The sequence below is a fragment of the Quercus robur genome, chromosome 11 (genome assembly GCF_932294415.1).
Source record: "Quercus robur chromosome 11, dhQueRobu3.1, whole genome shotgun sequence".
In the NCBI taxonomy this organism is placed as follows: domain Eukaryota; kingdom Viridiplantae; phylum Streptophyta; class Magnoliopsida; order Fagales; family Fagaceae; genus Quercus; species Quercus robur.
This window is the reverse complement of record NC_065544.1, coordinates 54554782-54576057: the sequence shown is the minus strand read 5'-3', so window position 1 is coordinate 54576057 and position 21276 is coordinate 54554782. Positions and strand designations below refer to the sequence as shown.

Here is a 21276-nt window from a genome sequence, read left to right as displayed (position 1 = left end):
TGCCATTCCCAACGGTCTGAAGGTTGATTAATGTCTTGTAACCGCTCCGCGAAGGGTAGGAACGAGTGTCCGGATGTTTGAGCGACGACCTTCTCTCTTGGGACGATTTTATCAAGATCGTCCCTTTCTTGCCTTCTGTGGACGATTACCATTTTGGTCGGGCGTATCAGTTGCCCCCTATTCCATGGTCGTCCATTCTTTGGACGATTATAGGAATATGAAGAGTTTGCTATGACCATTCATTTTTTATTCATTTATTTTTCAGTAATGGCGCTTGGAATTCTGCTCCGCATTGATTGCGTAGTGGCGGCTATGAATCCTCTTAGCGCCACGTGTTTGGTTTCTACTGGTAGGAGTGCCTCGTTTCCGGTGAGTGTCTTTTCAGTTTTCCCGCACTTTCCAAGGCAGAAACGTTTGATCTCTTTTGGTTTTTCCTTTTTCCATTTCTCCATTGTCTGTGCAGTTGTTCTCTCCTACGCGTATTTTGCTCCTCAACTCCTCAGTTTTCTTCCTAACTTCCAGGTACGCCCACCCCATTTTACGCTTTTCTTTCCTTTTCAGTTTTCCCTTGTATTTGTGTCGCTTGAATTCTTTTTCCTTTTCTGTACTGGTTTCTCCTCTCACTGAGTGGTGGGGTTAGTTCTTTTTCTTTTTCTCTCCTTTAATGGTGGACACCTTCGAAGTTAGGCGTAGCTTCCCTTCCGTAGCCTTTCTCCTTGCCCGCCTAGGTTCCTTGGTAGAGCTGTCTGGTGACCTATTGGGTGCGCCTTCCCTCGCCGGTTCGTATCCTGTGGTGGAGGAATTTGTTAATAGGGGTTCTGGGTTAGGTTCGGCGTTGGGTGTTTTATACCCCCTTCTGTTGGAGTCTCAGGCTTGGTTTCGGTCTATCAGAGGGCAACTAAGAGGGGAAAATATGGGTTTAGAGGAAGGGTTAGGTGATCTAGAGGGGGGCTCGTCCTCAAATGTGGTTGAGGAAGAGACCGGGATCGTCGCTATAACCACCACTCCTTCCCGTGTTCCTTCGTCCTCCCATTCCCCTGTTCCGGCGACGGCCCGTCGATTTCATGCCTTGAAGGAAAATTGCTCCTTAAAAGTTGAGGTTTTTAGTAAGTTTAAGGACAGATTTCAATTTCCAGAGGGAACTAAGGCTCGTCTACCCAGGAAGGGCGAAAAAGCTTGTGCCTTTGCCCACGGAGAGGTTTGCTTTTACGAGGCAGCTTTTTCGTGTGGCCTCCGATTCCCCGTCCATCCATTCATAATGGAGCTTCTTTACCATTTTAACCTTGCACCGGGGCAAATTATGCCTAACTCTTGGAGAATAGTGATTAGCTGCATGGTGATCTGGACGACCATTGCTGACGGGGATATGATCTCAGTTAATGAGTTTGTCTACTTGTATCGTCTGAAAGAGTCCAGGGAGTTTGGGTACTACGAGTTCGTCCCTTGGTCTAGGAAGGCCCGTCTGGTAGCTGACCTTCCGTCGTCCTTTCGCTACTGGAAGTCAAGATACTTCTTTGTATCTGGGGACGGTTGGGAGACGCTGCCCGACGATCTGTGGGGGAATGTTCCTAGGTTGCTGCGACGATGGGAGACCCCGTTGATTGGTGCGTGTCTCCCAATGTTGTTGGGCACTCTTTTTTTTTTTTTTTTTTTTTTTTTTTTTTTTTTTTTTTTTTTTTGTTTGACGTCGTCCTTTTGCAGTGAAAGACCGTCCGGAGCTAGAGGCCAGGTTTGCCAAGCGAGTGCAGGCTGCTCTTGAATACGCCAGGACGATAGAAGATTTTGGAGAGCTGATTGATCCGCGAACCTTGGCTCGTCACTGCCTGGGGCCAGAACCTTCACTTTACGTCCTCAGTACTCTTGACCGTGAAGAGAGAAAATGTAAGTTGCACTTCACGCTTTTTCTTTGTGTTTGCTGGCATTCTTTTTACTCGTCCTTACGCCTCTTTTTTTTTTTTTTTTTTTTTTATTCGTCCTTGGTAGAAATGACGTCAAAATTCAACAAGGAGATGTATGCTAAAATCAAGGGCAAAAAGAATGAGCCCCTTTCCAGCATAGGCCAGAAGCGGCTGAGGATCACGGACAGGGAGAAGGAGAAAGAGGTAGTGGAGAGAGGGTCGTCCACACCTACCCTTGATCTGGACGAAGGTCTGCTTGCATCTCCTGGAGTTTCAATCGAGGAGGTTGCTCGTCCCTCGAAGAAGCAGAAAGCTGCTAGCAAGGGAAAAGGGAAAGCTGATGCCAGCGTCTGGTCAGATGCAGGGACGGCCATGGACCGTGCTACCGAGCTCTTTACCCCTGCTGAGATGAGGGAAGTTACGAGCATTCCTTCACACGAGATGGTGAGCCGCCACGTCCACAAACTCGTGCAGGTGAATCGTCATACATTTTTTTTTTTTTTTTTTTTTTTTTTTTTTTTTTTTTTGTATTGAGCTAACTTTTATTAACTTTGTATTCGTCCATAGGTGTTGGGGGAGACCATGCACATCACCACTCAGTACCTGGCAAATGAGGAGAAGGCCGTCGTGGCCAACTCGAAGGTAGACGCTTTGGAGGCTGAAGCTTCTGGTTTGCGCAAGGACTTGATCACAACTATGGACTCTCTCAACGCTTCTAAGGAGCAAGTCCGCGTGCTGACGGAGCAGCTGGATTCTGAGAGACAAACCGTGAAGCAAAAGGACGAACTTCTAGCGACGGCTGCTCAGAAGATGAAGGTTGCGGTAGCCAAAGCCGTCACTGCCTTCCAATCCTCTGAAGAATACAACACCCTTCTCTTCCAGTGGTACTTTAAAGGGTTCGAGCTGCTGCGAAGGTATCTCGTCAAGCATGGTCCTGTCGTGAGTCTTGACGATCTGGACTTTGAAGCTGTTGACAAGGAGATTGAGGAGGACGAGGCGGCTCAAACAGGAGTGTCCACCGGCGTTGAACCACCTCAGGCTACTCAGGACGATGAAATTCCCCCTTCAGCCTAGTTTGCCTTAAGGAAATTCCCATTTTTTTTTTTTTTTTTTTTTTTTTATGCACCAAGTGAAGAACAGTAGTTGTTTGGATGCCCCTCCTGTTTTTGGGGCCCTTTTTTGAACAATTTAACTTTATATTTGAATTTATAAATGTTTGTGCTTGCTCATTTGATTTTTGGAAATGTTTCCCATTACCTGACTTTCTGGTCGTCCTGTATGGATAAAATCGTGTTGATCACTTTGAAGGGTTTGTCCCTCTTGTACAGATGAGACCATGTTGTGTGATGTACATGGACATCGAGGGAATTTAGCCTTAGAGGTGACGTCCATTTCTTTAAGGAACTTTTGTCGTCGTGGTGCGTCGATGTACTTCGTCCAAAGAATTTTGCCGTCATTATTCTTTACATTTATCGTTACTAAGCCATGTACGTCCATCTCAGGAGTTTCATGGTCATTAAGCTTTTTTAGGGACGATGTACAATCATTTAAGGAATTTTGTCGCCATTAAGCTTTTTTAGGAACGATGTACATCCATTTAAGGAATTTTATCGTCATTAAGCTTTTTAGGGACGATGTACATCCATTCAAGGAATTTTATCGCCACTAAGCTTTTTAGGGACGATGTACATCCATTTAAGGAATCTTATCGTCATTAAGCTTTTTAGGGACGATGTACATCCATTTAAGGAATTTTATCGCCATTAAGCTTTTTAATGACGATGTACATCCATTTAAGGAATTTTATCGTCATTAAGCTTTTTAGGGACGATGTACATCCATTTAAGGAATTTTATCGCCATTAAGCTTTTTAATGACGATGTACATCCATTTAAGGAATTTTATCGTCATTAAGCTTTTTAGGGACGATATACATCCATTTAAGGAATTTTATCGTCATTAAGCTTTTTAGGGACGATGTACATCCATTTAAGGAATTTTATCGTCATTAAGCTTTTTAGGGACGATGTACATCCATTTAAGGAATCTTATCGTCATTAAGCTTTTTTAGGGACGATCTCGTGCGCTTATTTTTGGAAACAGTGATGAATGACTTGCTCGATAATATTCAAAGGATGCTGGATAATACTCATAACTCGAACAATTGCTTACATAAGATAGAAGTATCAAATTGGTTTTACAATGAAGTTTATGGTTCCTTTTCGTAATACCTCTTTAGATGCTCAACGTTCCATGGACGAGGTAGTCTTTTCCCTTCTGAATCCTCCAGGTGATAGCTGCCCTGACGCGAATAATGGACGACTCTGTAGGGTCCTTCCCAGGACGGTCCCAACTTACCATGTGCTGGGTCCTTTGTGGCAGGGGTGACTTTTCTAAGGACGAGGTCACCAATGTTGAATCTTCTTAGCTTCACTCTTTAATTATAATATTCTGCTATCTTCTGCTGGTACTTCGCCATTTTCTCAGCTGCCTGACCTCTGATCTCGTCCAGGCTGTCTAAGTTTTCCTTCAATTGGTCTTCATTGGTTTGTTCGTCAAAAAATTCCCTCCTCAAGCTTGTGAGACCAACCTCTACTGGTATGACTGCTTCTGTGCCATATGTTAGACTGAATGGTGTTTCTCCAGTTGGTGTCCGTGCTGTCGTCCTGTATGCCCATAGGGCGCCTGGCAGTTCCTCAGGCCACATTCCTTTTGCCCCCACCAATCGGGACTTGATGATCTTCAGCAGGGTCCGGTTGGTTACTTCCGTCTGTCCATTGGCCTGGGGATGCCCTGGCGATGAATACTTATTTTTGATACCTAAGCTCGAGCAAAATGACCTGAAGCTTTGGCTGTCGAACTGACGGCCGTTGTCTGATATGATCGTCCTTGGTATTCCAAACCTGCAAACAATATTTTTCCAAACAAAATTTTGTACCTTTGCTTCGGTGATCGTCGCCAGAGCTTCTGCCTCCACCCATTTTGTGAAGTAGTCGATGGCTACGAGCAGGAACTTCACCTGTCTCTTTGCCTGAGGTAAGGGACCCATGATGTCGATCCCCCATTGCGCAAATGGCTAGGGCGATGATATTGTGGTCATCTTCTCTCCAGGGAGCCTTTGAACATTCCCATACCTCTGGCAACTGTCACACGTCCTCACAAAGTCGGCTGCGTCTTGTTGCATTGTTGGCCAAAAGTAGCCAGCTCTCATGATGTTTCTGGCGAGAGACTTTGCCCCCGCGTGATCTCCGCAGATCCCACCATGCACTTCTTCAAGGATGTACCTGGCTTCCTCCTTTTCCACACATCTCAAATACGGCTGAGAGTAGCCTCTTTTGTAAAGTTCGTCATTAAGTATCGTGAATCTGGCTGCTCGTTTTCTGATCTTTTTAGCTTCCTCTGGATCATCCGGTAGTCGTCCTTCTTGAAGGAAGGTGATTATCGGATTCTTCCATCCACTGTCTGTGTGGACGGTGGAGATCTGAAATTCCAGTATGCTGGGATGGTTCTGTTCTTCCATCCTCCAATCGGACTTCTTACCTCCACTGTCCATTGAGGCACTTCGGGCCACCTCATCAGCTTCTGTGTTCTGTTCTCTGGGGATTTGGACGAACTCTGCGTATTTGAAGGCACTGATCAATTGGTTTGTCAGCTTGAGGTATTTCTGCATCCTTGTTTCCTTTGCCTCGTACTCTCCTCTTACTTGTCCAATGACGAGTTGAGAATCGCTCCTGAGCACAACATTCTCAGCTCCTAGTGCTCGAGCCACTCTTAACCCTGCCAGCAGTGCCTCATATTCTGCTTCATTATTGGTCACCGGGAACTTAAGTTGGACTCCATACTTGATAACATTCTTCTCGGGAGAAGTGAGGACGATGCCAGCTCCCCCTCCGTGTTGGGTGGACGATCCATCAGTATTAACCGTCCAGATATTCTCTACGTTTTCAGGGACGGTGAACTCTGCTATAAAATCTGCTAGTGCCTGTGCTTTTATTGCCACCCTTGGACGATACTTTATGTCGAACTGGCTGAGCTCGACTGCCCACTGCACCATTCTTCCTGCTGCTTCTGGTTTGTTCATTGCCTTTTTAATGGGCTGATCCGTCATCACGACGATGGGATTGGCTTGGAAATACGGACGGAGTTTCCTTGAGGCCATAATCAGGGCGAAGGTGATCTTCTCCATACGCGGGTACCGTGCCTCGGCGCCCTGGAAGGCCTGGCTAACGTAATACACAGGAAGTTGTAAACCACCATCTTCTCTAATCAACGCCGCGCTGACAGCTGTGGCTGAGACGGCTAAGTACAGGAATAGCTCTTCACCTTCTTTGGACGGGCTCAGGAGGGGCGGGTTGCTAAGATAACTTTTTAGCTCTTGGAAGGCCGCTTCGCATTCCTCCGTCCATGAAAACGCTTTCTTCAAAGTTTTGAAGAACGGAAGGCATTTGTCCGTCGCCTTCGAGACGAACCGGTTGAGGGCCGCAATTCTCCCTGTCAGGGACTGCACTTCTTTGACCGCCCTGGGTGAGGACATTTCCAGGATGGCCCTGACCTTCTCGGGATTTGCTTCAATCCCTCTCTGCGATACTACAAACCCGAGAAACTTTCCCGAGGAAACCCCAAAGGCACATTTGGACGGGTTTAGTTTCATGCTATATCGTCTGAGAGTGTTGAACGTCTCTCTGAGGTCGTCCAGATGGTTTTCTTCTTCCTTGCTCTTGACGAGCATATCATCAACGTAAACCTCCACATTTCTCCCGATTTGCTTCTCGAACATCTGATTCACCAATCTTTGGTAGGTGGCCCCTGCATTTTTGAGCCCAAAAGGCATGACTCGATAGCAGTAGAGTCCCTGGCTGGTGATAAAAGCGGTCTTCTCTTGGTCTTCTTCGGCCATCTGTATCTGGTTATACCCTGAAAACGCGTCCATAAATGTGAGAAGTTTGTGTCCTGCTGTGGAGTCTACTAGCTGGTCGATTCTGGGCAGCGGGAAGCTATCTTTTGGGCATGCTTGGTTCAGGTCTGTAAAGTCGACACACATCCTCCACTTCCCATTTGACTTTTTGACCATGACTACGTTGGCCAACCATTCTGGATAGCGAACTTCTCGGATAAATTTTGCTGCAAGCAACTTATTTACCTCGTCCATTACTGCCTTATTTCGCTCGGGAGCAAATACTCTCCTTTTCTGCTGGACAGGTTTCTTTTCGGGATCAACATTCAGATGGTGCTGGATGAGGCTTGCTGGGATTCCTGGCATATCCTTGTGACTCCAGGCGAAAAATGTCCAGGTTGCTCTTCAGAAAGCTGACGATTTCGTCTTTCGTCTTTCGGCTCATGCTCGTCCCTATTTGGGTCGTCCTTGGAGGGTTCCCTTCAGCCAGTGATATCGTTTCAAGTTTCTCCATAATCTCTGGCGTCTTCTCCTCAATCGTCCACGTATGGTTTTCCTTTGAGGCCAGGACGGCATGGTAGCATTCCCTGGCCAGCACTTGATCACCCTTAATTTCCCCGATTCCATGCTCTGTTGGGAACTTCACCTTTAGGCAGTATGTGGAGATAGCAGCTTTCCAACGATTAAGCATTGGTCTGCCAATGATCACATTGTAGGACGAGGGTGAGTCTACTATTAGAAAATTGTGCTGGTTGGTTACCTGAAGGGGATATGACCCGGCTGTAACTGTTAACGTCGTGATTCCTCTGGGGTACACTTTGTCTCCGCTGAAGCTGACTAGGGGAGACTCAAAAGGACGAAGTCTTTTTGAGTCCAGCTTTAGTTGTTGGAAAGCAGGAAGATAGATTATATCTGCAGAACTTCCGCTGTCGACCAGGACTCTTCGCGTGTTGAACCCCTCGATCATGATCATAATGACGAGTGGATCATCATGGGGCTGCTTCACACTTCTGGCCTCCTCCTCAGAAAAATGCAAGTCTTCACTGGTGCGTCTTTGCTTTGACGGTGGTACACTGTGGACGCTGTTTACCTGTCTTTGGTATGACTTCCTGAGAGACTTGAATGATCCTCCGGCGGTTGGTCCCCCGGCGATGGTTTTTATTTCCCCTAGCGCATTCTGTGGACGAGGTTGGTGGCGATCTTCGTCTCTTCGTGCATTCACTGGCTGGCTCTTCTGTCCGTACCTGCTGAAATCCCCCCTCTTTACGTACTGTTGTAGCTTCCCATTACGGATGAGCTCTTCAATCTGCTCTTTCAGGTCCCTGCAGTCCTCCGTGTAGTGCCCGTGATCTTTATGGAAACGGCAGTATTTCCTTTTATCGCGTAATCCAGGTGCTGACTGGAGTGGTTTTGGCCACTTTAGGGATGGTTCGTCCCTTATTTCTGTTAGAATTTGATCTACGGACATCGCCAGCGGGGTGAATTTTGACGGACGAGGGTTTTTATCGTCCCTTCTTCGGTCGTCATTTCTCCTGTCATGACGTTCTCGTTTTAGCCCTCTTCGATCGTCCTCCTTTTCCTTCTTCTTTTCCCTGCTCTTATCTGCTCCATCAATAGCTGCCAGAGCTTCCTCCGCGTTCATGTACTTCTGAGCCTTTAACAGTGTCTCAGCCATCGTCTTAGGGGGATTTTTTGCCAAGGATGCTACAAAATCCCTGGACTTCAATCCTGCTTTGAAGGTTGTGAGATGTACCTTGTCATCCGTCTCATCTATTTCCAACATTCCTCGGGTGAAGCGTGTCACGTAGGACCTCAGTGGTTCCTTCTCTCCTTGTTTGATGGTAAGTAAGTGGTCGGCAGTTCTCTTTGGTCGCTGCCCCCCCACGAAGTGACGGACAAAGGAGTTGCTCAACTGTTCGAAATTGTCGATGGACGATGTTGGCAACTTGTTGAACCATTCCCTGGCTGCTCCTTTGAGGGTCGTAGGGAATGAGCGACAGAAGATCTCGTCAGGTGGCTGTTGGAGGCCTAAGGTCGTCCTGAAGGTATTCAGGTGATCCAAGGGGTCTTTCAGTCCGTCGAAAGGTTCTAGTTGTGGTAGACGGAATTTGGAGGGTACAGGGCACTCTTGGACAGCTATGGTAAAGGGCGAATCCGTCTTCCGGACGATTCTCTCCAAACTTTGGTCTGTCTTTCCTTTTATGGCGTTTCTTAGCTCGTCCATCTCTTTCCTCATTTCTCTCAATAGGTCCGAACTTGCTTCTTCTGGAGTACTTGTCCGCCTTCTGTTGCTGTCTTCATCGTCTCCCCTATCCGCACGATTGCTTTCTTGTAGTAGTCGTTGTTTCATTTCTTGGTTCTGTCTTGTGAGTTCTTCCACGGTTGCTGACAGCGACTGAACTTGTAGGGCCAGCGCAGCAGGGTCTGGGTTTGTACTGGATTCCATTTGGACTGGGGACAGATTGCGTTTATCGTCGTCCCCACAGACGGCGCCAAACTGATGATGATTTGATCGTCAGTTGATTTATGATCGTCCAGATGAAACTGTTCTTCGCCAGACCAATCTTCTGCAACCCGTGAACGAACGAAAGAAGGTAGTTTGCCGGCGTTGTGCCTGCAAAAAGGTCTCCGATGCCAAAGTCAGTAAGATTGACAAAGGAGAACAATGGGAGTAATTTTCTAGAGTGTTGTCTTACCCTGCCCCTCTCGGGGTTTAGCTCTTTTATATGTGTGTTTGTAGGTCCTTTCTTCTAGCCGTTGGTGGAGTCTTGATGGAGGCTTTAATCTAGCCTGGTAACGTCTTTGCTGGGTGTTAATGATGAGCTGCCATTCCCAACGGTCTGAAGGTTGATTAATGTCTTGTAACCGCTCCGCGAAGGGTAGGAACGAGTGTCCGGATGTTTGAGCGACGACCTTCTCTCTTGGGACGATTTTATCAAGATCGTCCCTTTCTTGCCTTCTGTGGACGATTACCATTTTGGTCGGGCGTATCAGTTTCTTTTCTCATAACCTTAGACATATATAAGGCTTATTTTAGAGACCGTCATATAAGAGAATACAAGGAGAACATATGCAAAAGCTGACCGATGCCTTATTCTCTCTGAAAGAAGCTATTGCGTCTTTGTGCCTTAGGGTTTTGTAACCAAGTGCTTCTTGATCTTCATTGTTGATGAAGTGAAAAACTTTGTAGCCAACATCTTCTTCAAGTTGGTGTATTAGTCACGTACTGGGAGCTGTGCATCATTGGTTAGTCACGTACTGGGATCCGTGCAAAAAGGATGGCGTTCATATATTGAAGAGTTTAGAGGTTCTGAAGCGGTAGAAGCTTTCTGCTGTAAGTTCATCTACGGGGATTGTAGAGTCTAAGGATAAAGGTTTTGTACTAGATTTACTATAGTGGATTGTTTTTCGGGAAGGTTTCCCCCTAGGTTTTTTTTTTTTGGCTGTAAAACTAGTTTGTTTCGTTGGTTTTCTTAAGTCATCATATCTTTTCTTATTTATTTTTCTGTTGCATGATTTTGATATGATATTAATGTTTGTTTGTTTTAGCAAGTTTTATTCATAATATATCTAATTAACAATTTGGGTTTAAAACTTATTAATTCTATCAACTAGAATCTAAATTTCCCCACAGTAACCAAATGAGATAGTTCCTTTTTTGTAAGAGGTCCCAAAATGAAGTTGATGTAATTTCAAGTGAAAATAAAACATTTCCTTAAACTCTATAAATTTGGCTGCAAATTGGTAAGATTGAATCTTAAGAAATAATGGATTGAAAAGTCAATAATAATCATGATATTACATTATTATACTTTTTGTTTAGAGTTGGTGGCTTGAGTGGTGTATCTTTTTTTCTTGGCTTAAAGTGTAGTGTATCTATTTGAAAATTGGATAAGGTGATCCTTGGCTTTTTTTATTTCATTGGTGGAGATTTGCCAACTAATTCTCTTCATATTTAATGTGAAAGGTTGGCACCGACCACTCTATCTAAGTGATATTTTTATAGAAAAGTTTTTTATTTATTTAATGTCATATTCATTTTTGGGTCATGTTAATGAGTGCCCTTAGGACACTTGTTAATAATCTATTTTAAGAAAGTTTTAATACCACTTTTATGAGAAATGAAAAAAGCTGTCAAAATATTAATTTTTTTTTTCCTGTAAAAATTTTTTTTAAATAAATTATTAATGAGTGCCCTAAAGGCATTCATTAGCATTTTCCTTTATTTTTTACTATAAAAACGTCCAGATCGGCATGTATTTGCCACAGTTTTATTGAGAAGCAACCTATAAGGTCTAGGAAGATGCATAGAGATTTTATTTTATGAATAACAATAATTGATTAACTTATTCTGTATAAAAAATACTTGAACGAGCTGTCCTCCGGAATCTCTGGCAAGTTGACGTTTACTTCCTTATTTTCTATTCTCATATTTTATTACTTTTTATCTTTGCGCTTGGGGCAATGACGCAGCTAGTGAGGTTCTAACCGAGGCGCGTCTATTGCTGGTTGAAAACTATTTCCAAACCCCACCCAGGCCTTTGAGGAATCTCTGGCAAGTTGACGTTTACTTCCTTATTTTCTATTCTTATATTTTATTACTTTTTATCTTTGCGCTTGGGGCAATGACGCAGCTAGTGAGGTTCTAACCAAGGCGCGTCTATTGCTGGTTGAAAACTATTTCCAAACCCCCTCTTGACCTAGGCCTTTGAGAATTTCTGGAAGGCTCCCAATTGGGTAAAGCCCTACAAAAAAAAAAAAATAAATAAAATAAAAAAATTATTACTTTCGCTGGGCCATAGTAAGGAGCTAAACAAAGGCATTTAGCAAAAAAATACTGTTTCAGAACTAAATGGGGATCTATCACTTTTTATAATATTCGAGTTCACTAAATTCAAGTTCCCTATTTTCTATTCCACCATGGCACGGCTGACATGGCATTTGGGTATTTGAAATTACCACTTAGTACTCGAGTTTCTTGGGCTCGAGTACCGTTTAGTAGTGTACCCGAGTCCACTAAACTCGGGTATCAATCTGTATTGGCTCCAATTCGTTGAGTGCAAAATGCTCGTTGATACTCGTGTCCATGACAGTCGAGTACTATGTTAGCAGTTACTTGAGTCCATTAAACTCAAGTATTGTATTGGCCCTAGGAGAGAATATGCCTGTTGATACTCGAGTCCACGAAACTCAAGTACTGTGTTAGCAATACCCGAGTGCATCAAACTTAGGTATCAATCTATATTGGCCTCAGGAATCATGCCCATTGATACTTGAGTCCATAAAACTTCAGTACTGTGTTAGCAGTACCCGAGTGCATTAAACTCGAGTATCAATCTGTACCCCAATTTTTGGAGTGAAATCATGCACTCTTTATGTCCAAATTACGTCCATTTGCATGAAGTTCTCGCTTATTGCTGTACTCTTAAAATCTTTATGTCCATTTTATTTTTTTGTGAACGTTTTTTTTTTTGTTTGGTAAGTTAATTTTGGTGAATGAAGCCAGAACTTCATGCAAATGGGTTGAATCTGCTCGATGGACAAGAGTCATAAGACACTGCCAAAACCCATTAAACAACATTAAAGGTTTCCTCAAGAAACAATCAAAGCGACCACTATTTTAAACAATAGCAGATTTGCAACAAACAATTTCAAAGTTGGTACAACTAACTTCAAATTAATACTAAAGAATATAAAAGTCATTTGTAGCAAAATTCTTTAATCCATCTATTGAACTTGGCGTGATACAATTATTTGTGAACAACATTATCAATTTGCAGTCAATTTTAAGGCCTTCTTAGCACCTGTGCTACACTCTTAATTCTCAGTCACTACTCACTAGTGTTGTGTCTTGAAATATTTAGCAGCCATTGTCCTGAATCCAGCATCCATTTTTCCTTATTTTACAAAACTCAGCTAGTATTTGATAAGTATACAACCTACCAAAATAATCTACGAAAATAATTAATACTGTCCACAGTAATATATTATGTTTTCATTTTTATTTTTCTGAAGAAGCAAATTAAATTCATAGAGAAGAAAATGGCACATAGCTAGTATATGATAAGTGTACAAGAGAAACCCCTTTAAAAAAGTATACAAGAGAAACCAAAAAAAAAACTTCAGCTATGTGCCATTTTCTTATAGCCTATTACCGTAATGCAGAATGAACAGATTTAACATAAAATTGAGAAATACGTGGTTAGGAATAAGTAAGGCAGAAGTATAAGGAAATACGTCTCGTCATAAAAATTTTAGTGTCTCATATTTGCAAAATTGGGTGGTTAAATTAACACATGAACTTTGATAATGACTAATAGTGATTAGAAGTGCAAGTCTCAGATAATAAAATAAGAGCCAAAACAAAGCAGGGAAATTATTGTCTATCAGTAGCTGATGCTTCACTCAACTAGTGCAATAACTTGAGCTGCATCCTGCCTTTTCCAAGTATTCCTCTGTACTACCTATATCAACCACAAGAAATGAATAAAACATAAAATATGAATTTCAAACACGAACTCAAAAAAAAAAAAAAAAAAAAAAAAAAAAAAAACTTATATGTATTATAGGATTGGCAAAATCATAAAAATGTGCAGTACCATCTGACAACTAGCACTGATTAAAGATACAAATTTTCTCTTCTAGGCCAATGAAACTATACCATCCCACTTCAAACATCCATACCATGTTATCAGATTTTTCTTAGATCATCAATATTCACTTTCAGAAAGGTCATTTGACAATAAAGTTTGTGTACGTTATGCCCGGTAGGTAAACAGAGTCATGGCATTACCGACATATACCCACAAATAAAACAACAACAACAACAACAAACAAAAAGGAAAGAAAAGAAGCCAATTCATGAACCTAAAAGAATATATATCTGTGGTGATTGGAGCATATACACTTGAATCGAAATTAATATAATGAGTATTAAATTGTTAGAAAAGCTAACAAATAAAACATTGCATGGAGTAAAAGGACTCATTTCAATAAAAGCATTAAACTCTCACATGACAAAGAGCTTCATGCTGAGTTCTAGATTCTGAAATATAACACAAAACATTTTAAAATACTATATAAAATTTTGATAAGTAAAATGCCAAATTAATATTCACCAATCACATTCGTTATATAATTATCTATTATGCTATAACTGATGCCTCAAATAGATAAGTTTCAAGCTTAATCAAGAATGAATCACCAAAAGATGCATTGGTGCACAAAAATCTAAAAATGAAAAAAAAAAAATTATTGGATTGGAAGCATGAAACTCCAAATGAAGTGCAAGAAGACAAAAAGATCCTACTATATTTTCTTTTCTCAAGTAATTAATCCCTCAAAACTAGCAAAGCCAGTGTAAGTAGAGCTAACCTATCCTGATCAATCCCAATTCGCAATATATATAAATAAAGAATCCCATCAACCCCACCACCACCATTAACAATTCAACTACCAATTTAACAAGTTTACCAATTTAAATAAAGACCAATTCCCAATTCAACAAGTCTACCACACAACTACCAATTTAACAAATAAAGAAACATATTTGAACACCCCCTTCACAACCCCACCACCACCATTAAAACCAGCCCTACCAGTTTGGTTCAACGAGGATCCCATCAACCACAAGAACAACTAAACTCACTTCAGCATCAATAAAGTTTCGAATTTTTAATGTTAGTGGATGTTTCAATCACTATGTATTCTATGCAATTTATTTTCAAAAGAAAACAATAGGAGAGAGAGAAAGATAGAGAGTTTCACTTTCATTGATGAATTTCAAAACAATGAGTAATTCTTATATGATATAGAAGAAAAAAAAATGGGGAGTTGTATATTTTTTTTTTTTTTTTTGAGAAACATTTGTAATTGCTTTTAAGAAACAAGCAAAGTTTCTATGATAGCCTCAGATTAGCATTTTAGGACATTTTTCATTGCAATAAACAACACTTATTATAGTAATTTCTACACGGTGAGCAAATAATATGTTGTTGCGCATGCCATAACGTTTGTTATCATCAGCAATAACGTACACAAACTTATAAGCATGATTCAGCAATAGCCCAAATACATTTTCCACCCAAAAATAAAATAAAAGGCAAAATCAAAAACAAATTCAACTCTCCCAAAAAATATAAAATCAAAACAGATAAGTTTATTTAAACTCCAAGCAACCATATCAATTCCAGCTCTATTTGTAGGAAAAGTACTTTTGAGTCTTACATTTATCATTTATCTTTCTTCCAAATTTGAAATAACCCAAATATATTAAGCTAAGATATAGAAGAATCTTGTTTCTCAGACCCCAAAATAATTAAAAAAAAAAAAAAAAGGAAAAGTACTTTTGAGTCTTACTTCTTTGCACTATAGAAACGCAATATCAGCTCTGTGTTGTTTTTTTTTTTCCCCCCAATATTTCTAATTATGAATCCATTAAAATTTCAAATGAAAGACGTAACCCTAAAACTAAAAAACTGACCTTAGTGCGAGACAGTGAGAGAGCTGAGTGAGAGGTCACCGACAAGAGTCTTCTGCCGCCGATGGAGTGAGGGTTTGGAGTTTGTATGTTTAGGTGTGAAGGAGAGTGAGAGTGTGTTCACAGTAAGAGAGCAGAGTGAGAGGTCACCGATAAGAGTCTTCTGCCGCCGACGGGTTTTCTGCCACCGATGGTGTAAGGGGTTGGGGTTTGTATGTTTAGGTGTGAAGGAGAGTGAGAGTGTGTTTTGGTAAGTGAGAGTGAGAAGTGAGAGTGACAAATAAAGTTGAATCTTGTGTGTTTTTAGTGCCGTGTAACCCGAGCCATACTCGAGTTTAGTGGACTCGGGTACACTACTAAACGGTACTCGAGCCCAGGAAACTCGAGTACTAAGTGGTAACTTTAAATACCCAAATGCCATGTCAGCCGTGCCACAGTGGAATAGAAAATAGGGAACTCGAGTTTAGTGAACTCGAGTACTATAAAAAGTGGTAGATCCCCATTTAGTTCCGAAACAATGTTTTTTTTGCTAAAAAATTTAGGAAAGGGTGGTATTTGGCCATTTTTGCCCTAAAGAAAAATTATTCTGAGTGATTTGCGTGTTGCGTGGGATAATTTTTTTAGAGAAATATATATATATATATATATATATATACACACAACATTCTCCCCTTCCTTGAGATTTGAAGAAATGAATACTCTCTCATTCTGTTTATATTAATAACAAAATATTTTAAATTTATTTAAGAATCTTTTTATAAATGTTTAACCATGGTTAGTAAAAACATTACTCATAAATTTAGAATAAAAATACAAAATTTATCAAGTAACAATACATTTGAAACGATAGATCTTTCCATAACTCATTGAGAAAAGAAAAGAGATAAAGAAAAAAAAGGGGCAAAAGTCATTACTTAATATTTTAAAATACACTTTAATTTAAAATTTTAAAATAAGAGATTTTAGTTTTGAAATTGAGGATAATTTTGGAAATCTAGCCTTAAGGGTAGGATAGTACACAATATTTTAATATTAATTTAATAAAATTTGGTCAAACAAAATGTAAAGGGGAAAATATTTTTTCCATTCAAGTTTGGGGTGAAGTATCATTTTTCCAAATCTCATGAAAGAGGAATATAATTACCCCTATATATTTTTATTATTATTGTTGTTTTAGTTTTAATAATTGATTTTTCATTTCTTCTTGTTAGTAAAAACCTTACATATACATTTTTTTAAAACCTTTACATATAATTTTTTTTTTTAAATGTGAATTTTTACATATACCTTAAGTAAACTCTATATATTCCACTTTTTTAGATGTGTAAAATCATAGACTATGACTTCATAATGATAGTAGCTAATTAGTTTTTTCAATTTTTTTATTTCATAACCTCATTTGTAACATTTCTTACTATTATAATATATTTAATGGTTAATGATTTGCATAACAGGGGTGTTAAATGAGATGTAGCATTGTTCATTAGATTTTTAAAAGTAATGATGTATGAAGATTATTTATATATATATATATATATATATATATATATATATATATTTATATAAAAGGTTAAATGAAATGTAAAAAAATGGATTTTAAATTTTTCTAACTTTATTTCTTATGTAATTTCTATTATTACAAGGGAAGATTTCCTTTTAGTTACGAATGAAAATATGTTTCCATGATTAGAGTTTGATTAGTTTTAAGTTTAAATGTATCACTATGATTATGTTTAATTGTTGATTATTGATTTAATTTTTTAAGTGAATGTAACGGTTGATTTTATTACACTATAAAATTTTTAATGTTCTCCATATGGTTATATCATATCTATTTTATTTTTTTACTTCTCCTTACAATCTCTTTATTTTTCAATTAACAGTTACTAACTAACATTTATTTATTTTTCTTTAACTACTCTTTATTACTTTGTATTGTTCTCTCTCTCTCTCTCTCTCTCTCTCTCTCTCCATTGGCAACCTATTGTTTTCCCAAATTTGATGATGATTTTATTGCATTAAATATGCATTGTACCCTTTTCTTTTCATTTAATTTTGCTACCCTTAAGTTAGTGTATCCATATCTATTAGTTTCTTTATGTTATGTTTGGTTTGATATTATTATTATTATTATTATTTAAAATTTAGTGTTTCCCAATGTTGACACCCCATTTTACAACCCGCATTTAACCTCACATGGAGGGTAAAAGGGTAATTTCACATTGAAAATATGCATATTGATTCTGGTCATTAGATCCTTAATCTTATCTCACCAAAATGATCTTGATGTTGTAACGATCAAATCGACTGGTCATAAGCCCTAATCGGACCATTAAATTGAAAGTTATCATCATATCAAGTTCTAATGGTTGAGATGCACTATCACAAATTGAGTCCGACTATATGTGATTATGAACAATTAATTTTAATTGGTTATAAGTATAATCAATTTGAGAACGATGATGTGTCATAATTTGATTGGTTAGGACTATATTTAATGGTAGGGTTGCACACCTAATTAACTAGATAGTTAAATATTAATTATTCAATGAGTAATTTGTTCAGTTATCTTTTAATTAGGGTAAATTTGGAACTAATTAAGTCCAAAATGAGAGTAACTAGAGCCATTTAATGTTAATTGGGAGCTAATTTGAGACCTATTAATGTTAATTGTGCTGAAATCATTTTCTAACAAATGACCTCTGCTCATTATTTTATCGATATCTCTCAGAATATTTTGAATCATTGAATAAGGTTAATTTTTCTTGAAACTAGACATTTAGGGCTTCAATTTAAGCACAAGAACGAGATAATTCCGATCGTAATTGAGTCAGATATGATTATTCAAAGTTGGCTCTACATGCTGTTACAATAGCTATGGGAAAATCGAAATTTGGCTTGCTCTTCACTCCCACCAATCTCTACATTTGATGCACTAGATTTCCCCAAGGCTAAAATGAGGTCTAGGTTTATGATTCTTTGTCAACCCTCATTAAATGGTATTCCATTTATATTTCCTCCACCACTACTATATAAACCCCCCTTTTCCTCATTTCAAGACACAGAAAAACCCCATTTCTTCTCCTCTCTTGAGTTTTAGGAAGTTAAGTAGTTTTATCATATCTTGGTCTTCTTGAGACTCAAGGTATTGAGTGAGACTCACTCTTCATTTCCTAATTTTTCTTTTCCTCCACCCTTTGGACCTCCCTCAAGAATCTCCTTCTCCACCATATGGATCTTGCATGAAGGTATAATCCATTTTCCTAACTATTTTTTGTGTTGCTATGATGAGAGTTTAAGATTAAAGCATGATAATAATAATTTAAATCCCTTTAAATATGTTTGAATGTTCTTAATTGTTCTTATATATTCTTGGTTGTTCATCATGATAGTTTTTAGACCCCTTAAAACCAATTGATTTAACCTAGGTAATTAGCCAAGTTGTTACTTAGTCCAATTTAACAAGTCTAGGTTATCACAATAACAATGATCAAATCAAGCAAAGCAGCGGAAAATAAATAACACAAGATATGATTACCTAGGAAACCAAACCAGTAAAAAGCTGGGGAGGATTTGACCTAACTATCCCCAAGGTAAACTTGAATCCATTATCTTGAAAGAATTGAAGTTCATATAATAAGACTTACAAGCCTCCACGCTCGACTTCTTATTGCTACCAACTAGTAGAACTTACTAACATGATCACGTGCAAGTTTTGAATCCACAGACGCCTTCTTTCTTGGATTCACCACCAGATACAAGCACACTCGCTTGTGTTTTCTTTAAACTTCAATGGCAGCAACTGAGTTGATCATCAAGGTGTAGATAAATCTTCTCCTTGAAAACCCTAAGTTTGTGTAAAGGAAAGCTCCTCTAGATCTCACAAGAGATTTACACAAACCGCAATATGAGCAACACTAAAATGTGACTAGGGTTTGCCTTTTATACTTAGGACAAATAAGAAATCCTAAAAACGTTTTAAAACACCTAGGTTTGAGTTGGAAAAATCTGCAGAAAATCATTCTGCCCGAGCTTCGATTGATCGAGCCAGGTCGAAAGGCATAATGCTTTCCTACTTTAACTCGATTCCAACTTTACATAAAAGCACAACTTTGAGCTAGACTAAAACACTTCTAAACACATTGTTTTGATCATGGTTTGCCAACAATACAAATTAGAGTTCTAAATACATAAAATCCTAAGTCTTTAGAACCTAACAAACTCCCCCTTTGGCAATTCGTGACAAAACACAACTAGAAGCTCAAAGTTTACAAAATAAAAAGCCCTTTACAAAAATAATGCTCATAAAACAAATTCAATCCTAACTACTATCCATCAATTGCAAGTGTAGACAGCAACTTAATTGAATCAACCTGTATATTTCCTGAAATACTAAACAAAATGCATAACCGCATGTGTGGAAACAATACAAGTAAACAAATTAAATTCTTGATTTCAAACAATACACAATAAAGACATATATTAATGAATAACTCATAAATATAAATCAATAAACAGTATGAAACAAGAAACATATAAAGTATCAACAAAAATAATACTTCCCCTAACATGAATATCCCATCAAAAAAATGGCAAGAGGTAAAAAGGTAAAGTACAAAGTGAAGCACCTAGATACAATCTAAATTCCACAAGCTCTAACGAAAACCTGAAAGCAAAAACTCTACAAAGTACTTCCCCTTTTTGTGACGGAATGACAAAGGGCAAACAAAAATCCATCATCAAAAGGGAGGTGGTCCAAAGTGCGCCAACTCCGCACACAAGGCACGGATCTTATCGAGCATGTCCACCAAAATCTGTCCATGAGCCGCCTGAGCAGTCAAGACATGATCCAACGTACGATGAATGTCTGAATCATCCGAAGCAGTCGGTGGAGGAACATCATCATCAGCAGTAGCACCCGATGTCTCAGCAGCATCAACACCTGTAGAAGAGGGAAGAGGGGGAACACCACTAGATGACGCACCTCTAGGATGTGAAGGAGCAACTCTCAAGTAAGCAGCTCTCTGTCGAAGAAAGGTGGCACCTATGGGAGCAATAACATGCACAGGCTCACCAGACGGGAAACCATCTAGACCTAAAAAGAGCAAAATCCTATGAATGAAAATAGGATGAATAAGCGCATGCCCTATGGCAGAACTTCTATGAATCTCATTCAAAGAACGAAGGTACAAGTGAGGAAAACTGATAGACGCTCCAGAAACAAAGGCATACAAAAACACACATCGCTCTAAAGGGATGGTGTGGAAGTGAGAAATAGGCCACAACGAATGACACGCTATGCTAAAGAAAAGATAGGCAGTCTCGGTAAGCTTAGTGGACGTGATCCGAGGATCAGAACCCTACTAAATAGATGACCTAGTGATGTATGACATGACAACATCTAATGAGAGTGACTCATCATAGGGATAGTTAGGCTCCCGAACAATCAGAACCCCAAGAGCCTCAGCCACTACCCGAGAGGTAATGGTGAACTCAACACCTCGTATCCAACTCCTAACAAAGGTGTTAGAATCATAGACGTGGCAAGAAAGGTTCGAGAAGAACTCTCTAATCAGGGCGGTCGGGGGTGGATGATCTATCTCTAAGAGAGACAACCAACCTCTAGACTCAAAGTTAGCCCTAATGGCCGGATCAAGCTCATCTAACACAACAGCTCGCTCAGCCCAAATCTTACGCTTATAGTTCAAAGTCTCAAAGGCCTCTCTGCTTTTATCATTCCTAAACACCTCATTTCTAGAGGGAGACTCAGAGGAAGTGGAAGGGGTCCTATGGGCTCTAGTTTTCCTAGGCATGGTGCTAGGATAAGGACCAAAACACAGAGCAAAAGAACAAAACACAAAACCAAGGGCAGACTGCAAGTTAGCATAAAAAAATATAGAATTAAAATCTATATGATGCATGACAAATTTAAATGGTATGATGCACGTTCTAATGCAGTGAATTAAGTTCAAAAAGTTCAAATTCACAAAATTGGCTTGAACATA

At 39.5% G+C, this 21276-nt stretch overlaps 2 protein-coding genes and 2 pseudogenes across 2 annotated transcripts; 3 read left to right on the top strand and 1 right to left on the bottom strand.

Annotated features, from left to right (window-relative positions):
- Positions 1-252: 252 nt before the first annotated feature.
- Positions 253-2972, top strand: LOC126705254 (uncharacterized). Its single transcript, XM_050404149.1, has 4 exons — positions 253-1604; positions 1702-1854; positions 1984-2372; positions 2466-2972. The coding sequence occupies exons 1-4, from the start codon at positions 665-667 to the stop codon at positions 2970-2972; spliced, it is 1989 nt and encodes a 662-aa protein (XP_050260106.1). The 5' UTR covers positions 253-664.
- A 4139-nt stretch (positions 2973-7111) lies between these two features.
- On the bottom strand, positions 7112-9238 carry LOC126705253 (uncharacterized). Its single transcript, XM_050404148.1, has one exon. The coding sequence runs from the start codon at positions 9236-9238 to the stop codon at positions 7112-7114; it is 2127 nt and encodes a 708-aa protein (XP_050260105.1).
- Positions 9239-11238: 2000 nt separating this feature from the next.
- Positions 11239-11363, top strand: LOC126707853 (U4 spliceosomal RNA; annotated as a pseudogene).
- Positions 11364-11399: 36 nt separating this feature from the next.
- LOC126707850 (U4 spliceosomal RNA) lies at positions 11400-11531 on the top strand (annotated as a pseudogene).
- The last annotated feature ends 9745 nt before the right edge of the window (positions 11532-21276 follow it).